At 42.2% G+C, this 16,952-nt stretch overlaps 1 protein-coding gene and 1 gene segment (V, D, J or C); both read left to right on the top strand.

Moving 5' to 3' along the window:
• Nucleotides 1-16,952, top strand: part of LOC103125982 (T cell receptor alpha chain MC.7.G5-like) — a 578,475-nt gene that overhangs the window by 466,642 nt on the left and 94,881 nt on the right. The gene's annotated exons all lie outside the window — the stretch shown is intronic.
• LOC132533482 (T cell receptor delta constant-like) lies at nt 483-9,561 on the top strand. The segment is given in 5 exon segments: nt 483-603; nt 5,062-5,340; nt 5,836-5,967; nt 6,322-6,441; nt 7,814-9,561. Coding segments are annotated over 4 exon segments (594 nt in total).

Here is a 16,952-nt window from a genome sequence, read left to right as displayed (position 1 = left end):
TTATTATTGTGAGACTCCATCTGAGTGATGGGAGGGAAATTGGGTTTCTAATCAAAAAAAGCAATGTGTGTGACCCAAGAGAAGGAAAGCAGAATTTGAGAACAAGACCTGTGTCTAAAACCTCCTCAGCCAACCATTCATTATGAGAAATTTCAGCATCCCTGCTCCATCCCTACTCTCAGGCTGGCTCCTTAGAGAGCTTCCCAATAAACTGGGAGTTAGAGATCCCATCTGGAAGGCAGCTTATAGGTCACCTGTCACCTTCTCTTGCTCTGTCTTAGCCCTGCTCCCCATCCCAGTGCTTCTTAGCTGGGAATTGTAAGCTCCTGTCTTTACCTAGCATTTAAACTGTTATCAGCTTCAAAGGGCACTGAGTTCCTCCTGTGCATTTGGCCCCCTGCTCACACCCAGGGCTGCTTTGTAGTTCTCTAAACTGCGGGCTCTCTAGACAAGGCCCAGGCTGGGGAGGAGGGACACAGCTGTTCCAGCCAAGGCCCCATGGCCGGCCCCAGGCTGGTTACCTGTGAGGCAGCATCACAATGTGCTCCTGGGACACCCGACAGATGTTTTTCGGAGCTGGCACCAGACTCTTCGTGGAGCCTCGTGAGTTGATTTTTTTCCCCTTGATTTTTAGGGATAAGTTGAGTTGGGGAAGGGGTTCCTGTCACTCAGCTGATATGTTTTAGAAATGTGTAAATAGGAGATGGAGGGGGGAGGCATGAGGCATGAAGAGAAAAAACTGAGACACTGAAGCTGCTCTCATGATCATCATCAGTAGTAGTAGTAGTAAATGTACATAATTTCTAAACTCTTCAGAACATCTCACAAAGCATAAAGCAATCTAGAAGGGCGGCAAGGGGGTGGGAGGCAACTCAGCAGTTGGGCACAGGACCTGCAGCATCCTCATCCACTGAGGAGAGGCAGTGACCACACACTGGCCCAAATTCTCCAAAAGATGCTTTGCTTTGGTCACATTCTTCCCTTTGGCTAAACTGACTGGTGTGCCTTGTTGCAACCTGACAATAATAACAATCCTCAACTTAGAGGGTTTGGGAGAGAAGTGACTGACCTGACTAATCAGGTAGAAGAAATATATTTCAGAGTTCAAGCTAAAATCCCTTATTGGCAGAGACCTCCGAAATGGTGAGTGGTGTCATCAGAGATGCGGTAACTCTTAGGAGTGCTCTCTCTGAGAATCTAAAACAGGTGATTTCTAGACTTAGATAATTAAGAAAGACCATTTGGGACAGATATATGCTTCTTTTTTATGCTGTGTAGCTACACACAACCTTAACTTTGGGTTGCCACTAAAGAGAGAGAGACTAAAAATAAAGTAATGGTTGTCCAAAGACATAAACACTTTGAAACACATGTTGAAAAATAATAGCATGTGTGAACCAAGAAAGCAAACCTGAAATTCTCAAAAACTCAACAATAAAGTCCTTAAACTCTGGGAGAGAAGCAGTGCAAATTTTGTACAACTGTGAATTTTGGTTAAAGTCAAATATAAGGTAGATTAGATTACACATGATAATGATACTGAGTGCATTCCTATTTTTAAAAGGGTTCAGTTCAATCAAATCGCCTTTCTTTGGTTACCATGATAGCAAAGAACTGATTATATAAAACACTTTTCCTTCAAATAATTGTTAGAAACAGATATTGATTGAAAAAGAGCATCTGAGAAAAATGTCTTACCAAATCAATGCTCTGTCTGATAATGCCTACAAATGGATTTAATGCTCAAGAGTACAGCCTGCTTCAGACCTCTGTCTTGTCAACTAATGTAACACTGCTCAGATTATTCAAGCCACAACTGCCTAGCACAAAGCAATCTTGGACAACTGCCTCTGAGTTAATTTTTTTTTTTAATCCCAAGCAAGGCTTAATTATCCAGCTAAACCAAACTAGGGTTGGGTCAGACCTTGAAGTAAACTAGGAGATGGGATTGTTTAGATTTACTTTAATGGACAAGTCTTTCTTTCTTTCTTTGTAACATTCAACTGCCTTGAAAATCAACTGGAATGCTTCTTCCTGGAGTCGGTTAGGTAAGCAAGAAATGTCACAATTATGAAAGAAGGTAAAAGTCAGCAAAACATGTGGTTTTCAAACGGTTACTGGCAGGGTGTTATCACTGTCTGTTATCAGTGGCTTCAGTCATGACAGGAAATGAAACAGTGACTTCCTCAGGCCGGTTGAAACCAGGTTCCAAGAGAACACTTTGAAAAAAACCCAACCTGCTCAGCACTACAGGCAAAATTATAAGGAACCATATCCCAAGGAATGAGTTCCTGCCCTGAGTGACTGAAACAGAAACAGAACCCAATCTTTCAGCTGAGTTTCTGGCAAAGGAAAAAAAAATGGAGAATTTGATTAATAACGGATTCCTTTAAGGAAACCCTGACTGACCAGAGGCCATTTGCAAAATGGTGGTTAGCAGGAACTTCGTGAGGAGCAATTGCTATATATCAAGCAGATGTAAGCAGTCGATAGGCCTACCTGACACAATGAACCTTATTTTATATATTTGAACTGTTTTGCAATTTTTATAGGAAAGATATCTTTGAGACTCAGAACGTGTCACAGATGTTTTACCTTAAGTATTACCTAAATTGTCCATGGAGACAAGATAATAGCTATGCAAAAAGGCTTTCATTGCCTGAGGCACCAAGGTTCCAGGTTCAATCCCTAGCACCGCCATAATCTACAGCTGAGGAGTGTTTAAATCTCTCTATCTCTCTCTCTCTCTTTCTCTCAAATAAATATATATTTTTAAATTACCTTTTTAAAAAAGAATTACCTAAATTTTATTGAGTTTGGATTGGTTTCCCATGTACCTTAAACCATAATTTCTGAAAATAATGGTGTGGACAGGTTTCCTGAAGAGTTTTATGCATATTACACAGCAACTATATAACACAAAAACTATATAAAATACATTTCTTTTTTCACTCCTAGAATTGGAATTCATGTATATGCAGTTATGTGAGATAACTTATACACAGACACCTCATATAGTTAAGCATAAATATACAGGGAGCATAGCAGCTTAAGCGCAGGTGGCGCAAAGCGCAAGGACCGGCATAAGGACCCCCGTTCAAGACTCCAGCTCCCCACCTGCAGGGGAGTCGCTTCACAAGCCGTAAAGCAGGTCTGCAGGTGTCTATCTTTCTCTCCCCCTCTCTGTCTTCCCCTCCTCTCTCCATTTCTCTCTGTCCTATCCAATAACAACAATAATTACAACAATAAAACAACAAGGGCAACAAAAGGGAATAAATAAATAGATATATTTTTTAAAGTAACTATACAAAGCAAAATTTCCTGTGTAAAACCAATTTTGGGAGTGGGATGGGAGTATTATGAATTAATTTAATTAATTTTTAAGATAAAATTTTAATAAATGTAAATCAAAAGAATTATTCCATTTACATTTTCAAAGACCATTTGTTTAGCAAGTTCTTATTTCTTTATTAAAGGCCATAGTATATACACTACACATAGAAAGTACATTGAAATTCAGTGTTTTTAATTTGATGCCAAGAAGCAAAATTAAATTATATTTTCAATACCAAGAGCCTTATTTGCACAAATAATTAATATTAATATCTGCTATTAAGCTTATCATTGGAAATATATCTGAACACCATTCGAAGACTGTTGATCTTTTCTAATTCTAGCCATTTTCAGGGCTCTTTTGTTGACAACTATTTAAAGATAACCAATTTCCATAGACAAAGAATTCAGAAAATTTAATAAGATAAAATGGGAAAGAACCATACCACCTGCCTCAGACTTTCAGTTTTCTGGGTAGAAAAAGATTTGTGTACAGAGTAGTAGATGATAGTCCAGGGGGGTAAGTGGTGGCTTGCCCACTTGAGTGCACAAGGACCCAGGTTTGAGCCCCTGCTCCCCTCCTATGGGGGACTGGGAAATGCTTCATGAGAAATAAAATCGGTCTGCAGGTGTCTTTCTTTATCTCTCCCTTTCTATCTCCCCCTCCTTTCTCATGGATTAATTTCTGTCTTAAGTGGGGTGACCACAGGGAGCAGGAGATTTGTAGTAGCAACATCAAGTGAGCCCCAGCAGTAACCATCATGACAATAAAAAGGAGTCCCAGAATTGGGACCAATATAGGCCACAGCTCCAAAAAAAAGGAAGAATAAACAAGTTTAAACTGGTTTCATATCTCTGTGGACTCCCTGATGATAGTTACTATATTTTAATTTCAACTCCAAGGAAACTGTAAGTTAAATTCCTAGAAAAGTGTAAGTATTCACCCAAAGGTAAAGATGTGCCTCTTAAGTTAAGCGGATCCCTTCCAGTCCATAAAATGGACATCTCATTGACATCCTGAAGTAAACTCAACAGGACAATCTTGAGTGTATCAATCACTGTCTCAGTGCTGTCTCAGGCCCTTGTTTCTTGACAATTTGTTTGGAAGTTCTAGCAGGGAAGAACAACTAACCATATGCCCCTTGACCGAAGACTGGTCTGTCTCTATTCAGGGAAGGCCATCTTTGTTGAGCACATAACTTCAGGAGGGAAGCACATGGAGTGATGAAGGAGGAAGGGGGCACCTGTCTTGCCAGCCAGATCAACTGAATTAACCCTAGCGATCAGTGGGGTGTGAGATGTCACAGCCAGATCGCCCTCACATCCCAGCCCTTGTTTCTTTAAATGGCATGATGCAAAAGCAAGTGTGCCTACCCTAGCCCTCTACCCAGAGTTTGTGTTTTTTAAATAACTGAAGCATATATTCATTCTGACCACAACTGTCCAGGAGACTGGTTAATAAAATATAAATCATTGAAATCATTCAGCTAGTAGTATTTTTTAATATATCTCTACTCCCAGCTCTCTTAGCAGCTACTACCTAGAAATCAAATTAAGTGCCTTTTATAGTCATCCTTCTATAAAAGTGTTGACCAGTCCAGGTCACCAACACGACACAATAAGGTCTGGATTACAGAATCCAGCCCCAGGGACATTGGAGTAAACACCATTGCTCACTCCCACACCTTGTAAATAACCATCTCACAAAACAATTTGTTATATTTGCAGGAAGTCAGGCTCCTGCCAAACCATCCGTTTTCATCATGAAGAATGAAACAAAAGTTGCATGCCTGGTGAAGGATTTCTATCCCAAGACTATAAATATTAATTTCAAATCATCTAAGAAAATAGAAGAATTAGGCTCTGCTGTTGTGATCTCTCCCAGCGGGAAGTACAGTGCAGTCAAGCTTGGTCAGGGCGAAGACTCAAACTCAGTGACATGTTCTGTTGAACACAACAATGAAATCGTGCACTCCACTGACTTCGAATCAAAGACAGATTCTTCAGGTAGGTCCCATCTGACCTTAAGGGACTGGGTTTGTTGCAGGTGGATGGGTGAAAACTAGAGATGTAAATTCGTAGCCTGCTATTGTGCTAGAAACAAGATTTTGGGCCAACTGATGTCCATAATTAACTTGTAACTGAACTTTGAATCGCCGAGCGGGAGTCTAAGATAAAACCCATCTTATTCATCCTATCTCTCCTCTCTGACAACCAATATCCCCTTCATACTACTAGATTCTGGAGTCGGAAAATCCATAGGCAGTGGGAATGCCAATCTTGTGGGAATGTCAAAACAAAGAGTGGCCCGCCCTATCATGAGGCTAAAAATTCTACTTCTTCCTACACAGAAGAGGCATATGTGTATGTTGATCTCATAGTGTAATGAAAATAGCCAAAGTTTATATGCTTTCTCTGTGAGTAGCTGAATGATCTTCACTGTATGATTCCTCTGAGTCTCTTGTTTGCTAATATAACCCTGACCACTGATTTTTTTTTCAGAAAGTGTAAAACCAACTGCAAAACCAACAGAACCTGCAAAACCAACAAAACCTGCAAAACCAACAGAACCTGCAGTCATAAAGCAAACTACTGTGATCCAGCACCATAGCTATAATCACCAAAAACCTAAAGGTTAGTTAAAATTGAAGGGTCAACCTTAGAAGTGAATTCTGTGAATATCAGTTGGGACCAAAATCCATCAGATTTCAAAAGAAGATTAAAAAAAACCATACCTGAGCCCAGTTGGCTACATCTAACTCTTCTAGAAGAATCTACCTTGTGCAGACCTTGGTTTCCAAGGTTTGCCTGGGTGGGTGGCTGAGTGTGAACCACAGCCTCAGATCTCCAAGGGTTGCTGGGGTCATGTTGGGCTTACAGGCCCAGAAGGATGATGGTGATCTGGGTAGGCTGGTGTTGGTGCTGTGGGCTCAGTTTCTGGAGGGGGATTTAGTCTCTCACTAACATCATCATCTTCCTTCTTGTCAGCCACAGTTCACATGGAGACGGTGAACATGATGTCCCTCACGGTGTTGGGTCTCCGAATATTGTTCGCCAAGAGTGTTGCCATCAACTTCCTGCTGACTGTCAAGTTGTTTTTCTTTTAAGGTAAGAATTGGACATTTCCTATCACCACCTTGACCAAAACTATGAAGAAAGGCAGTTTGGAAGTGACAGGAGCAGATTGGGAAGGCACTCTCACATGGAAGCATATCACAGATGAACAAGGCCATCTCAGAGCCTCAGCTGAGCAGCCCCATCTCCAGCTAGGCTTTGATTTCAAGCCAGACTGCAAATCCATTATGCAATATACTGAAATACTAGTGAAGACCACAAAAGTTACATTTAGTTTACTACTTTATCTGGCCAAAGTGATGATAGGTTATTTACAAAACTGCCAGTAAAACTTCACCTGAAGAATACTTAGGGAGCCTAGAATCTGTCTTTGCCTGGGCAAAGGGAATTCATGCTCTCAATCCTTGATCATAAGATTCTGGTATATAGATCAATATCTTTTTGGAGTGAACCTGCAGCCCTGTTCATAACAAATAGCCCACTATTAGCTACTCAGGATTTGAATTTTATTTCTTTAATTTGATAGGACAGAGAGAAAATGAGAGGGGACAGGGTAGAGATGGAGAGAAAGAGAGAGGGGGAGAGAGACACCTGTAGCACTGCTTCACCATTTATGAAGCTTCCCCCATCTCTGCAAGTGGGGACCAGGAACTTGAACCCAAGTCCTTGCACATGATAACATGTGTACTTAAGCAAGTGTGCCACCACCATTTTCTAACTACTCGGGACTCATACAAAGTTGGAACTTAGATGTTAATAGTTTTCCTATTGCTTAGTTTCCGTTTTCGGGTCAACCTAGCCATGAAATTTGAGCCAGGGCATAAGTTTTTCTGCAAAGCCCCTCCTGTAACATCCCCCAAATACTCCTCAGACCCAGATCCTTATATAAGAACAACCCTAGACTTAGAACATTGGACTGATCTGTCCTGTCCTGCCAATGCACTCAGGCATTCTCTTTATCTGTTATCTTTACAACAGTGTTAAGAACACAGAAATGTGGATACACAAAAAAGAGGCACTATAGCAGATATTCAAAGTTTTAGGTTTTAGTTCTGATTCTGTTACCCACTGTTACCTTAGCCAGAGGTTGCTGCACCTCCCTGGGCCTGAGTCTGTGAAACAAAAGAGTTAAGGGTGACTAAAGGAGAGAGAGTAGGTCTCTATGACCTGTTCCAGCACTGGTAAATTGTTGCTGATGGCAGAACTAACGTCATGTGCAGATGAGTTGTGATATATTAGTGATGTCTGCTGTGGTACTGACCAAGTGCAGATAAGAAGCATGCCACAATAGATTAGTGATGTCTGCTGTTACTGGCCATTCCTGTGACATAATCACTATGACCCCTTCCAGTACTGACAGTCTAGGATTCTCTAACAGCTTTTACTCTTTTCCTTTACATAACAGGCTGATGGTGTGTCTTGAGAAGGACATATAATCCCTGAAAGAAACCAAAAGCCTACAGAAGTGTTATTTCCTAGGCTTCCAGCTTCCAACAGATTCAAATGACCTACCTTAATTTTGCTTTCAATGACTACTACCTGAACCAGATTTCCTTCAAAAGCAGCAAACCCAGCTCATCATCCAACCTAGTAGAAAGAAAAGGGTCCTAGTGGGTGGGGTAGGGGAGATGGAGGGCATGACCCTAACTACTTTATGTGCTGTTTTAGAAAGAGATGTAAGGGGTCGGGTGGTGGTGCACCTGATTGAATGCACATGTAACAGTGTGTAAGGACCCAGGTTCAAGCCCCCAGTCCCCACCTGCAGAGGAAAGCTTCACAAGTGGTAAGGCAGGGCTGCAGGTGTCTCTCTGTCTCTTTCTCTATCACGCCCTTCCCTCTCAACTTCTGGCTGTTTCTGTCCAATAAATAAATAAAGATAATTTTTAAAAAATTTTAAAAAGAGATGTAAAAACACAAAGGGATATGGAACTCGCTTTTTTTCTTTAATTCCTACGACTGATGACTTTGAAAACAGAGTTCTGTTCCTTTGATACTCTTTGTCTCTGAAGTACAAAGTACAAGCCAACAAGTTTCCAGCTCCCTTATCTAAGAGGATAATGGACTTGGGGCAAATAGATCAGGTAGGTGTTTTTCACCTGCATGTGCAAGGCTGGCTTCATCATCCATCACTAGGTTTTGCCCCAAGCTACCATTATTGTCCTCCTCTTTTTGTGATCTGTCCCATCTTTGTTTACTCCAGGAGCCATTGTGCAAGAGGGAGCAGATGGCACAGAAGTGCTTCCTGCTTTTTCTGGAACTTTACTAACCAACTTACACTTAACTCCCCTTTTATTCTCCTAACAGGCAATAAGGTGTCTAAAATCTCATCTAAAATACTCCTCAGGCTCTTAGCAGAGATCAGAGTATCATAAAGAGAAAAAGAACATCACTCTACTAATTGATTTAATGAACATGAATTAATTTATGAATTAATTAATTACATGTTTTAATGAACTCACCCTCTGAGTTCCAGGCACTGGAACTGGACTGAGGGTGTAAAGATGACTGAGAGTAGTTGCCTTGCTTCCAAGTAACTCACTGTGCAGGTGCTTTTTTGTTTGCTTTTTTGTTTGTTTGGGGGAAGGCAGCTAGAAGTGAGACCCTAGAATTCCCCTATGATCATCATCATCATCTTCTTCTTCTTCTTTTCTTCTTCTTCTTCTTTCTCTCTCTATCCATCTCCCTTTCTCTCTCTCTCTCTCTCTCTCTCTCTCTCTATCTATCTCTCTCTTTTTCTCTCCTCAGCACATGGGAAGTTTGCAGTTGCCAACACTTGCCTGAGTCCTTAACGTCGACAGTTTTCTGCCATTCTCTAAAGTTGTCCCTGTTTTGTTTATTAAAGCATGTTGTATGATCACCTTTGATTGTATTCATTGTGGACCACCACAGCAATAATAAGTACGTGCTATATAATAATAAGTGAACTAACACTGTGAGTCAGACAATAACCACACTGAGCTTAAAGGTCTCACCTCTCAGCTTCCTGGCCTCACAGCACCACTGCAGGCTTGGGGCCTAGCCTGGGTTTCCCGCTGTCACTGTTACAACAACAACAACAGCCTCAGTGGCCTCTGTGTGCCCCTGCTCTGTGCTCTCCCACACCTCAGCCAGGCCGCAGCTTTTCACAGGTACACACCCTCAGGTAGCAAAGCCTTAGCCACAAAACATGTGGTTTCCTCAGCACCTGTATGGGGTGTCAGGCGGGGTGTTTGTGAGGCTATGGGTGAGAAAAACAGCTTCCTCTCCAGCCTACACACACACACCATTGCTATCTACAAACTCTCAAACTTATCTCTGACCTTATAGCCAACATTTTTTAGCTTTTATTTGTATTTATTTTTTCTTTATAAGACATGTTTTACTTCAGATTAATAGTGGTTTACAAGACTGTGAGGCTACAGGGTACAATTCCCTAACACACCCACCACCAGAGTTCTGTGTCCCCCACCTTCCCAGTGATAGCCACCAAGGGTCTCACAAAGTCTTAGCATCATTTTGTTTACTTCTGGTCTTGGGGGGGATTGTTTTCATAAGTTTATGTGAACCAGTTCTCCAGATTTCACGTGAGTGAAACCACCCGGCACTTATCTTCATCTCTTTTTGTTTGCTTGCTTCCTTTGTTTTGTTTTAATAATTTTTACTTGTTATTAGTTTGTTACAAGACTATAAGATTACAACATATAGTTCCACAAACCACCCACCACCAAAGTTCCATCTCCCCACCTTAAAACCTACCCAAATATAACCACCCATCATAGTTCTCACAAATCTTACAGTTGGCTTGCTTCTGTTGTGTTTAGCTTTTTTTTTTTTTTTTGGCAAATTCATGTAAATCAGATGTCTAAATTCTACATACAAGTGACACCATCTAATAGTTGTTGTTCATCTATTTATTTAACTAAGCAGAATCACCTTGAATTCCATCCATTTTGTTCCATAGGACACCATAGCATCTTTTTTTAGTACAGAGTAGTATTCCCTGTAATGTAATCTATAGCCTAGAACTTCATTATCCAGCCATCTCTCTATGGGCATTTAGGCTGATTCCACTCTTTGGCTCTTGTGAATAATGTAGCTTTGAGCATAGGAGTGTATATATCCTTTCAAATTAGTGTTTGCATGTCTGTTGGTTTAATACCTAGGAGTGGTATTGCTGCATCTAATTTTATTTCTTCAGAGATTCTCCATACTGTTTTTCAAAGTCATAGCCAGTGATTCTAAGAGTCTTTGCAGCAGAGAATCCAACAGAAGTAGAACAAGGAGGGAGGTGGCATCCAAGCCTGAGGATACCTCTAGTCTGACATCACAGGCTGTTTTCCCCTGGAGGTAATCATCTCCCCTGAGGACACCACCGAGCTCCACACTCAGGGACTTTGAAGTTAGAGCTTTGGGATTCACAAACAACTTTCATGGGGGTTTTCAGTCTTCTTTAGTAAGAGAAAACTGTTCTCCAAATAAAATGAGATGAAGGTGTCAAAAAGGACTGAGGAGAAATAAAGTGACTGTGCAAAACCAGTACAGAAAAAAAATATAAAGGTTAACTGAGGAAATAATTCTGGAGTAACTAATTTTGTGCCAAATTTGATTCTTTCTTAACCGTCTTTATCGAGGAGCTCTGGTTAACAGAATTCTGGTGGCCTCCGGACTGCTGTGCAATAGATCAACTCCAGCATGTAGTGCATCGTGTCCACCACTAAGCACCTAATTTTCACCCTTCACTACAGGATTGTAGCCCCATCCCCACACCAGATTTTAGCAGGTTTACCCACCCACACTTCTCTCTAACTTGACTCTCTCTCTTTTTTTTTGTCACCAGTTATTGCTGGGGTTTGGTGCTGGCACTAGGAATCCTCTGCTTAATAGCCATTTTTTCCTCCCCCCTCCCATTCTATTTTATTTGGTAGGACAGAAAGAAATTGAGAAAGAATAGGTAGACGGGGGGCCGTAATCTGGGTGAACACACATGTTACAATGCACAAGGACCCAAGTTCAAGCCTTCAGTTACTACCTGCAGTGGGAAAGTTTCCCATATGATGAAACAATGCTGCAAATGTCTCTCTCTCTCTCTCTCTCTGTCTCTCTCCCCCTCCCTTCCTCCCTCTCTATCTTCTTTCCTTCTCAATTTCTCCATCTCTACCCAATAAATAAATAAATATTTTAAGAAGGGAGAGAAAGATATGACACCTGCAGGCCTGCTTCACAGCTCCTGAAAAGCTGTGGACCCTTCACAGGTGGGAGCAGGGGCTCGAACCCTGGTTCTTGTGTATGGTAATATGTGTGCCACTGCCCAGCCCCTTCCTATTTGATTCTTAGAAGAAAGCACAGACTGTTCACAATAAGGCATGAGCTAATTATTTCTTCAAGTAAAATGTACACATTAAGATTATATGTTAGATATTTGTACAATGACACTATAGATAAATTGCAAAAAGTGAGGCAATAGTAAGGCATAACATAAGCCTTGACGAAAATAATCTTGAAAGAATTTTTACTCTTTTTTATTTTTATTTTTGTTAGTGATTTAATATTGATTTACAAAATTATAAGACATCAGGCATATAATTCATATAATTCCATATGAATTATCACCAGAGTTCCCATCACCAGAGTTCTGTGTCCGCATTCCCTCCGCTGAAAACTGCATTAGTTCTCCAGAGATCACAGATACAGGTTGGCTATTATTTCTACAACTATCTATCTGTGTTTATATATATTTGCCCTTCTTTTCCCCCCTTTGGCTTTGCCTTCTCTTTCTTCCTTTCTAAGTCACGCCTATTGCTATGGAATGTCCTTTTTTAATAATTTTTATTTATAAAAAAGAAACACTGACAAAAAACATAGGATAAGGGGGGTACAACTCCACACAATTCCCATCACTAGAACTCCGTATCATTTTTTTTTTTACTCTTTTCTTTCCAGGTCTTGGTAGAATTGGAGTTCAAAGCCATCTGGTTATCTTCCCCTTATGTTTGCCCCCATAGATCCCCCCCTCAATAAAGAAAAAAATAAAAATTTACCCCTCTGGGAGTATGGATCAAAATTTTTATGGGGTTCAGAGGGTGGGAGTTCTGGCTTCTGTAATTGCTGCTCCACTGGTCATGGATATTGGCAGGTTGATCCATACCCCCAGTCTGTTTCTATCTTTCCATACAGAGTAGAGCTCTGGAGATAGGAGCTTCTAAGATACATTGGTGTTTAGTCTTTATTCTTTCTTTTTTTTTTTTCTGGTTGTGTGTGTTCCAGCTAGTTGGTTTGTTCTTTTATATAGAAAGAGACAGAGGAAACATATAACGGAGAAGTCAAAGATAGACACCTGCAACACTGCTCTCCCTCCACCTCTTACGAAGTGTTTTCCTTGCAGGTGGGGACAGGGAGTTGAATCCAGGTTCTTGCGCATAATAAAGTGTCCACTCAGTGTGGTGTACCAATGCCCAGTTGAAATAACTAATTATTATTTTTTAATGATATTCAGGATAGATACCTGCTTTGTCATGCATTCAGCCCAGGTTTCAGCCTAGCCCCTACTGCATTGGGGAAGCTCCAGTGATATTCTCTCTCTCTCTCTCTCTCTCTCTCTCTCTCTCTCTCTCTTTATCCTGATCAGTGCTCAACTCTAGCTAATGGTGGTGTGGGGTACTGAACACAAGACTTCTAAACCTCAGGCATGAGAGTATTTTGTATAACCATTATGCTATCATCCCCACCACTGTCTCTCTCTTTATATCTGGAAAAATTAGCCAGGAGAGGTGAAGCCCTGATGCCAAAAAAAAAACATTAATGAACAAAAATAGATTTTAGAAAAAATTTTAATTGGAAGGCTAATGTTTTATAGTATAGTTGTTGGGATAATTTCTCACCTCCCCATGATAGGTGTCGGCAAAACACTCTCAGCCCCAGTCTAGGTCCTTTTCCATTATCATGTACCAGGACCTGAAAGCCCACCACCACCACCCCTCTCCCTGCCCTCCCTCCCCAGTCTTTTACTTTGGTGCAATACACCAAACCGGTCCAGGCTTGACTTTGTGTTTCTCCTTTCTGTTCTGGTTTCTCAAGATCTGCCCATGAGTGAGATCCAGAAAGAACAAGGTGAATCCGGGATGATCTCACTCATGGGAAGAAATTTTAGAACTTTTATTTTTTTATTTTTTAATATTTATTTATTCCCTTTTGTTGTCCTTGTTTTATTGTTGTAATTATTATTGTTGTTGTCATTGACATCGTTGTTGCTGGGGAAGACAGAGACAGGGAGAAAAAGACTAGACACCTGCAGACCAGCTTCATCGCCTGTGAAGCGACCCCCCTGAAGGTGGGGAGCAGGGACCCAAATGGGGACCCTTAGCCGGTCTCCGAAAAGACAGTCTGATACCTTCATAGACTTCACCCCACCATCCTGACAGTTTCACAGCACACACACACATATGGGTCATAGCACATACTTGCTGGACACTATTCAGTATCAAGTGTGACCTTGGGGCTGGCACAATCAGGTCTCCCTGCCACTGAGTCAGAAGTGATGAGAGGCCCTCCTGCTCACTTTCTGTGACTCAGCAGGCAGGTTAGGGCATCTCCAAAGGCCAGGCTGGGACACAGAATGGTTAGGAAGAAAGATATATGTCCAAGGTAATGGGCTTCCCCCAAGAAGCTGTGGCCTAGGGTTTGTGTGCAGACTTCCTGGGCACCTGTGTCACCGTGGTACTCCAAGGCACAGTAGTAAGTGGCACTGTCTTCGATCTTCAGAGAAGAGATCACCAAGTGAAAAGTTTTTTGGGTGCCACTGCGCTGCACAGAGAAGCGACCCTGCACAAAGTCTGCATCGTGGGAACGTGTGTTGTCCCTGTAAAGGATGAACTGGAGAGAACCATCCGGCCTCATGCGGTACCAGTATAAATCTGGGTTGGAGTAGCCAGTGACATAAGTGCAGAGCAGCAACACCCTGGAGCCTTCCTCCACTGTCTGGGCCGCGGAGCCCTGGATCACCTCATCCCCCTGCGTGCCCTGGTCTGCAAAGGAATAGGAGAAGAGAACAACAGTGTCATCCCGCACACTGAACAGGCCCACCCAGCAGTACCCCCCACCCTCCCACCCAGGGGCAGAGACAGCACAGATACTCAGAGATGACGGGCAGAAGCAGAGAATGGCTAGAAACCATGTGTGAAATAGAAAGAGACCCAGCCTGGGGGGAGCCAGAGAATGGCAAGGGTGGTGACCCAGCCAAAAAAGCAGAAACAAATGAATATCCTCACAGAAACACAGAAGGCCAAAGCCCACGAGGAGAATCATCTTCTCACAGCCAGACAGGAGAATTAGAATAAAACAAAGAGGATTCTTGCAGGAAGGAGAAGGGAGGGGATTGAGAGGCGACTGTCATGTGACTCGGTCAGCTGTGTCTCAGAGGCAAATGCTTCTTTCTCACCTAGCAGCTGTTGTTATTGTCATTTTAGCCCCCAGTTCATCCTGGACTAAAATGCTCTTCTTGAACCATATCAGGAAAATGAATCACTTTAAAAGAAAAAGATGTGGGCCGGTGGATAAAGCATGAAGTCCTGAGTTCAGTCTCCAGCATCACATGTGCCAGAATGATGTTCTAACAATCTCTTCCTTCTCCATGTCTCTCATTAACAAATAAATAAATATTTCTTTAAAATAATAATAAATACGAGAGTTGGGCAGTAGCGCAACGGGTTAAGCACAGGTGGTGCAAAGCGCAAGGACCGGCGTAAGGATCCCAGTTAGAGCCCCTGGCTCCCCACCTGCAGGGGAGTCGCTTCACAACCGGTGAAGCAGGTCTGCAGGTGTTTATCTCCCCATCTTCCCCTCCTCTCTCCATTGCTCTCTGTCCTATCCAACAACAACGACATCAATAACAACAACAATAATAACTACAACAATAAAACAAGGGCAACAAAAGGGAATAAATAAAATAAATACACAGAAACTACAAATGCCAGGTTGTCAGAATTTCTGTTTAATGGTTTAGCCTCTACTTCTGCATCCTGGGGTCACAAACTACCCTGTCATCAGTGCCCAGAATAGCCACACACTCACAGAACTCAGTCATGGTTTTGGCGGCTGTGTATCATGATAGTCTCTTATTCCTCAATGTGCAGAGCAAGCAAGAGGAGAGGGCTGGACAAGATGAAATCTGTGTGCTCTCTCAGCCCAGACATCTAGAAATCCTCTATTTCTGATGCTTAGTGTAGTGCCCTGATGCCAGGTGCTCACTGGACTACACACAGCATGACAGCCCTTCTCTCACTGGGTCCTTGCCAACACACACTAGACTCCACATGGCAAGGTCTCCCCCAACGCAGGACTTCCCAGTGTGTGAACTGTGAGCCGTGGGTTACAAACTTGCTGGGATAGTGCTCAGTATGGTCACTAGGATCTGAAGTGACTAGAGCCCCTGAGATAAGCCCCCCCCCTAGCTTACATACAAATATAGTTTTCTGAGGGGACCAGAGCTAGCTCACCCAGCAGAGCACAGGCCTGGCCAGGCATGAGGATTCAAGTTCAAGCCCATGGCCACCATGGCCACCATGTGGAAGGACTGTGAAAACAGAAACTTCATGAGCGATGGAGTGGTGTTATGGTGTCTCTCTTTACTGTGTCTCTCCCTCTCTGTCCAGAAAGAAAGAAAGAAGGAAAGGGAGGAAGAGAGGAAGGAAGGAAGGAAGGAAGGAGGAAGGAAGGAAGGAAGGAAGGAAGGAAGGAAGGAAGGAAGGAAGGAAGGAAGGATGGAATCATGCAAGTATAAAACCCCAGTGAAAACCTGGGTGGCAAAAATTATAATTGTTGTTGCTGTTAAATAAATAATCATTATTAAATATTAATAAATATATTTTAAATTATCTTTATTTATTTATTGGATAGAGACAGCCAGAAATTGAGAGGGAAGGGAAGAGAGAGAGGGAGAAAGACAGAGAGACACCTACAACCCTGCTTCACCACTCACAAAGCTTTCCCCTGGCAAGTGGGGACCAGGGGCTTGAACTCAAGTCCTTGTGCATTGTAACATGTGCACTCAACCAGATGTGCCACTCTCTGGACCCCATAAATAATAATAATAATTCATTATTATATCAAATGTTGTTTTCCATATAAGGCAAGATATGACAACAGTTGGAAGATTTTGCCCCGCAAATCAGAATACTGGCCAATCACTCAAACAAACTAGAGTTCCTTTGTTGGCCCTTTGTCCCTACATCAACTCATCAGTAAGCCTTTCAGTGCTCCTGTGAGATTTCTTTTCACTCACATCTCTCCACCTCTCCTGCTACCAGCTCCTGCAAATTCTGTCTTCTCTTGTTAGGACCATTGCTATAACAGAAGATCCCCTGGCTTCCACTGTTCCTCCCTGGACATTCTCTTCACCAGGTCATTATAAATCCAGCTCAGAAAGTGTCAGTGAAACCTCCTTTCCTGGACCTAACATATCTTGCAAATGATCTGGTCACAGCCCCCTCCCCAGCTCCTTCAACCATGCCCCCATCCTTCTCCTGCTTCCCTTTAGCTGCTGCGGAATTCCTTCTGGTCCTCTGTCTACC

Source organism: Erinaceus europaeus, chromosome 16, assembly GCF_950295315.1.
Source record: "Erinaceus europaeus chromosome 16, mEriEur2.1, whole genome shotgun sequence".
NCBI lineage: Eukaryota > Metazoa > Chordata > Mammalia > Eulipotyphla > Erinaceidae > Erinaceus > Erinaceus europaeus.
Note: the sequence above shows the minus strand (reverse complement) of the source record. Positions and strands in the feature narration are given on the sequence as shown.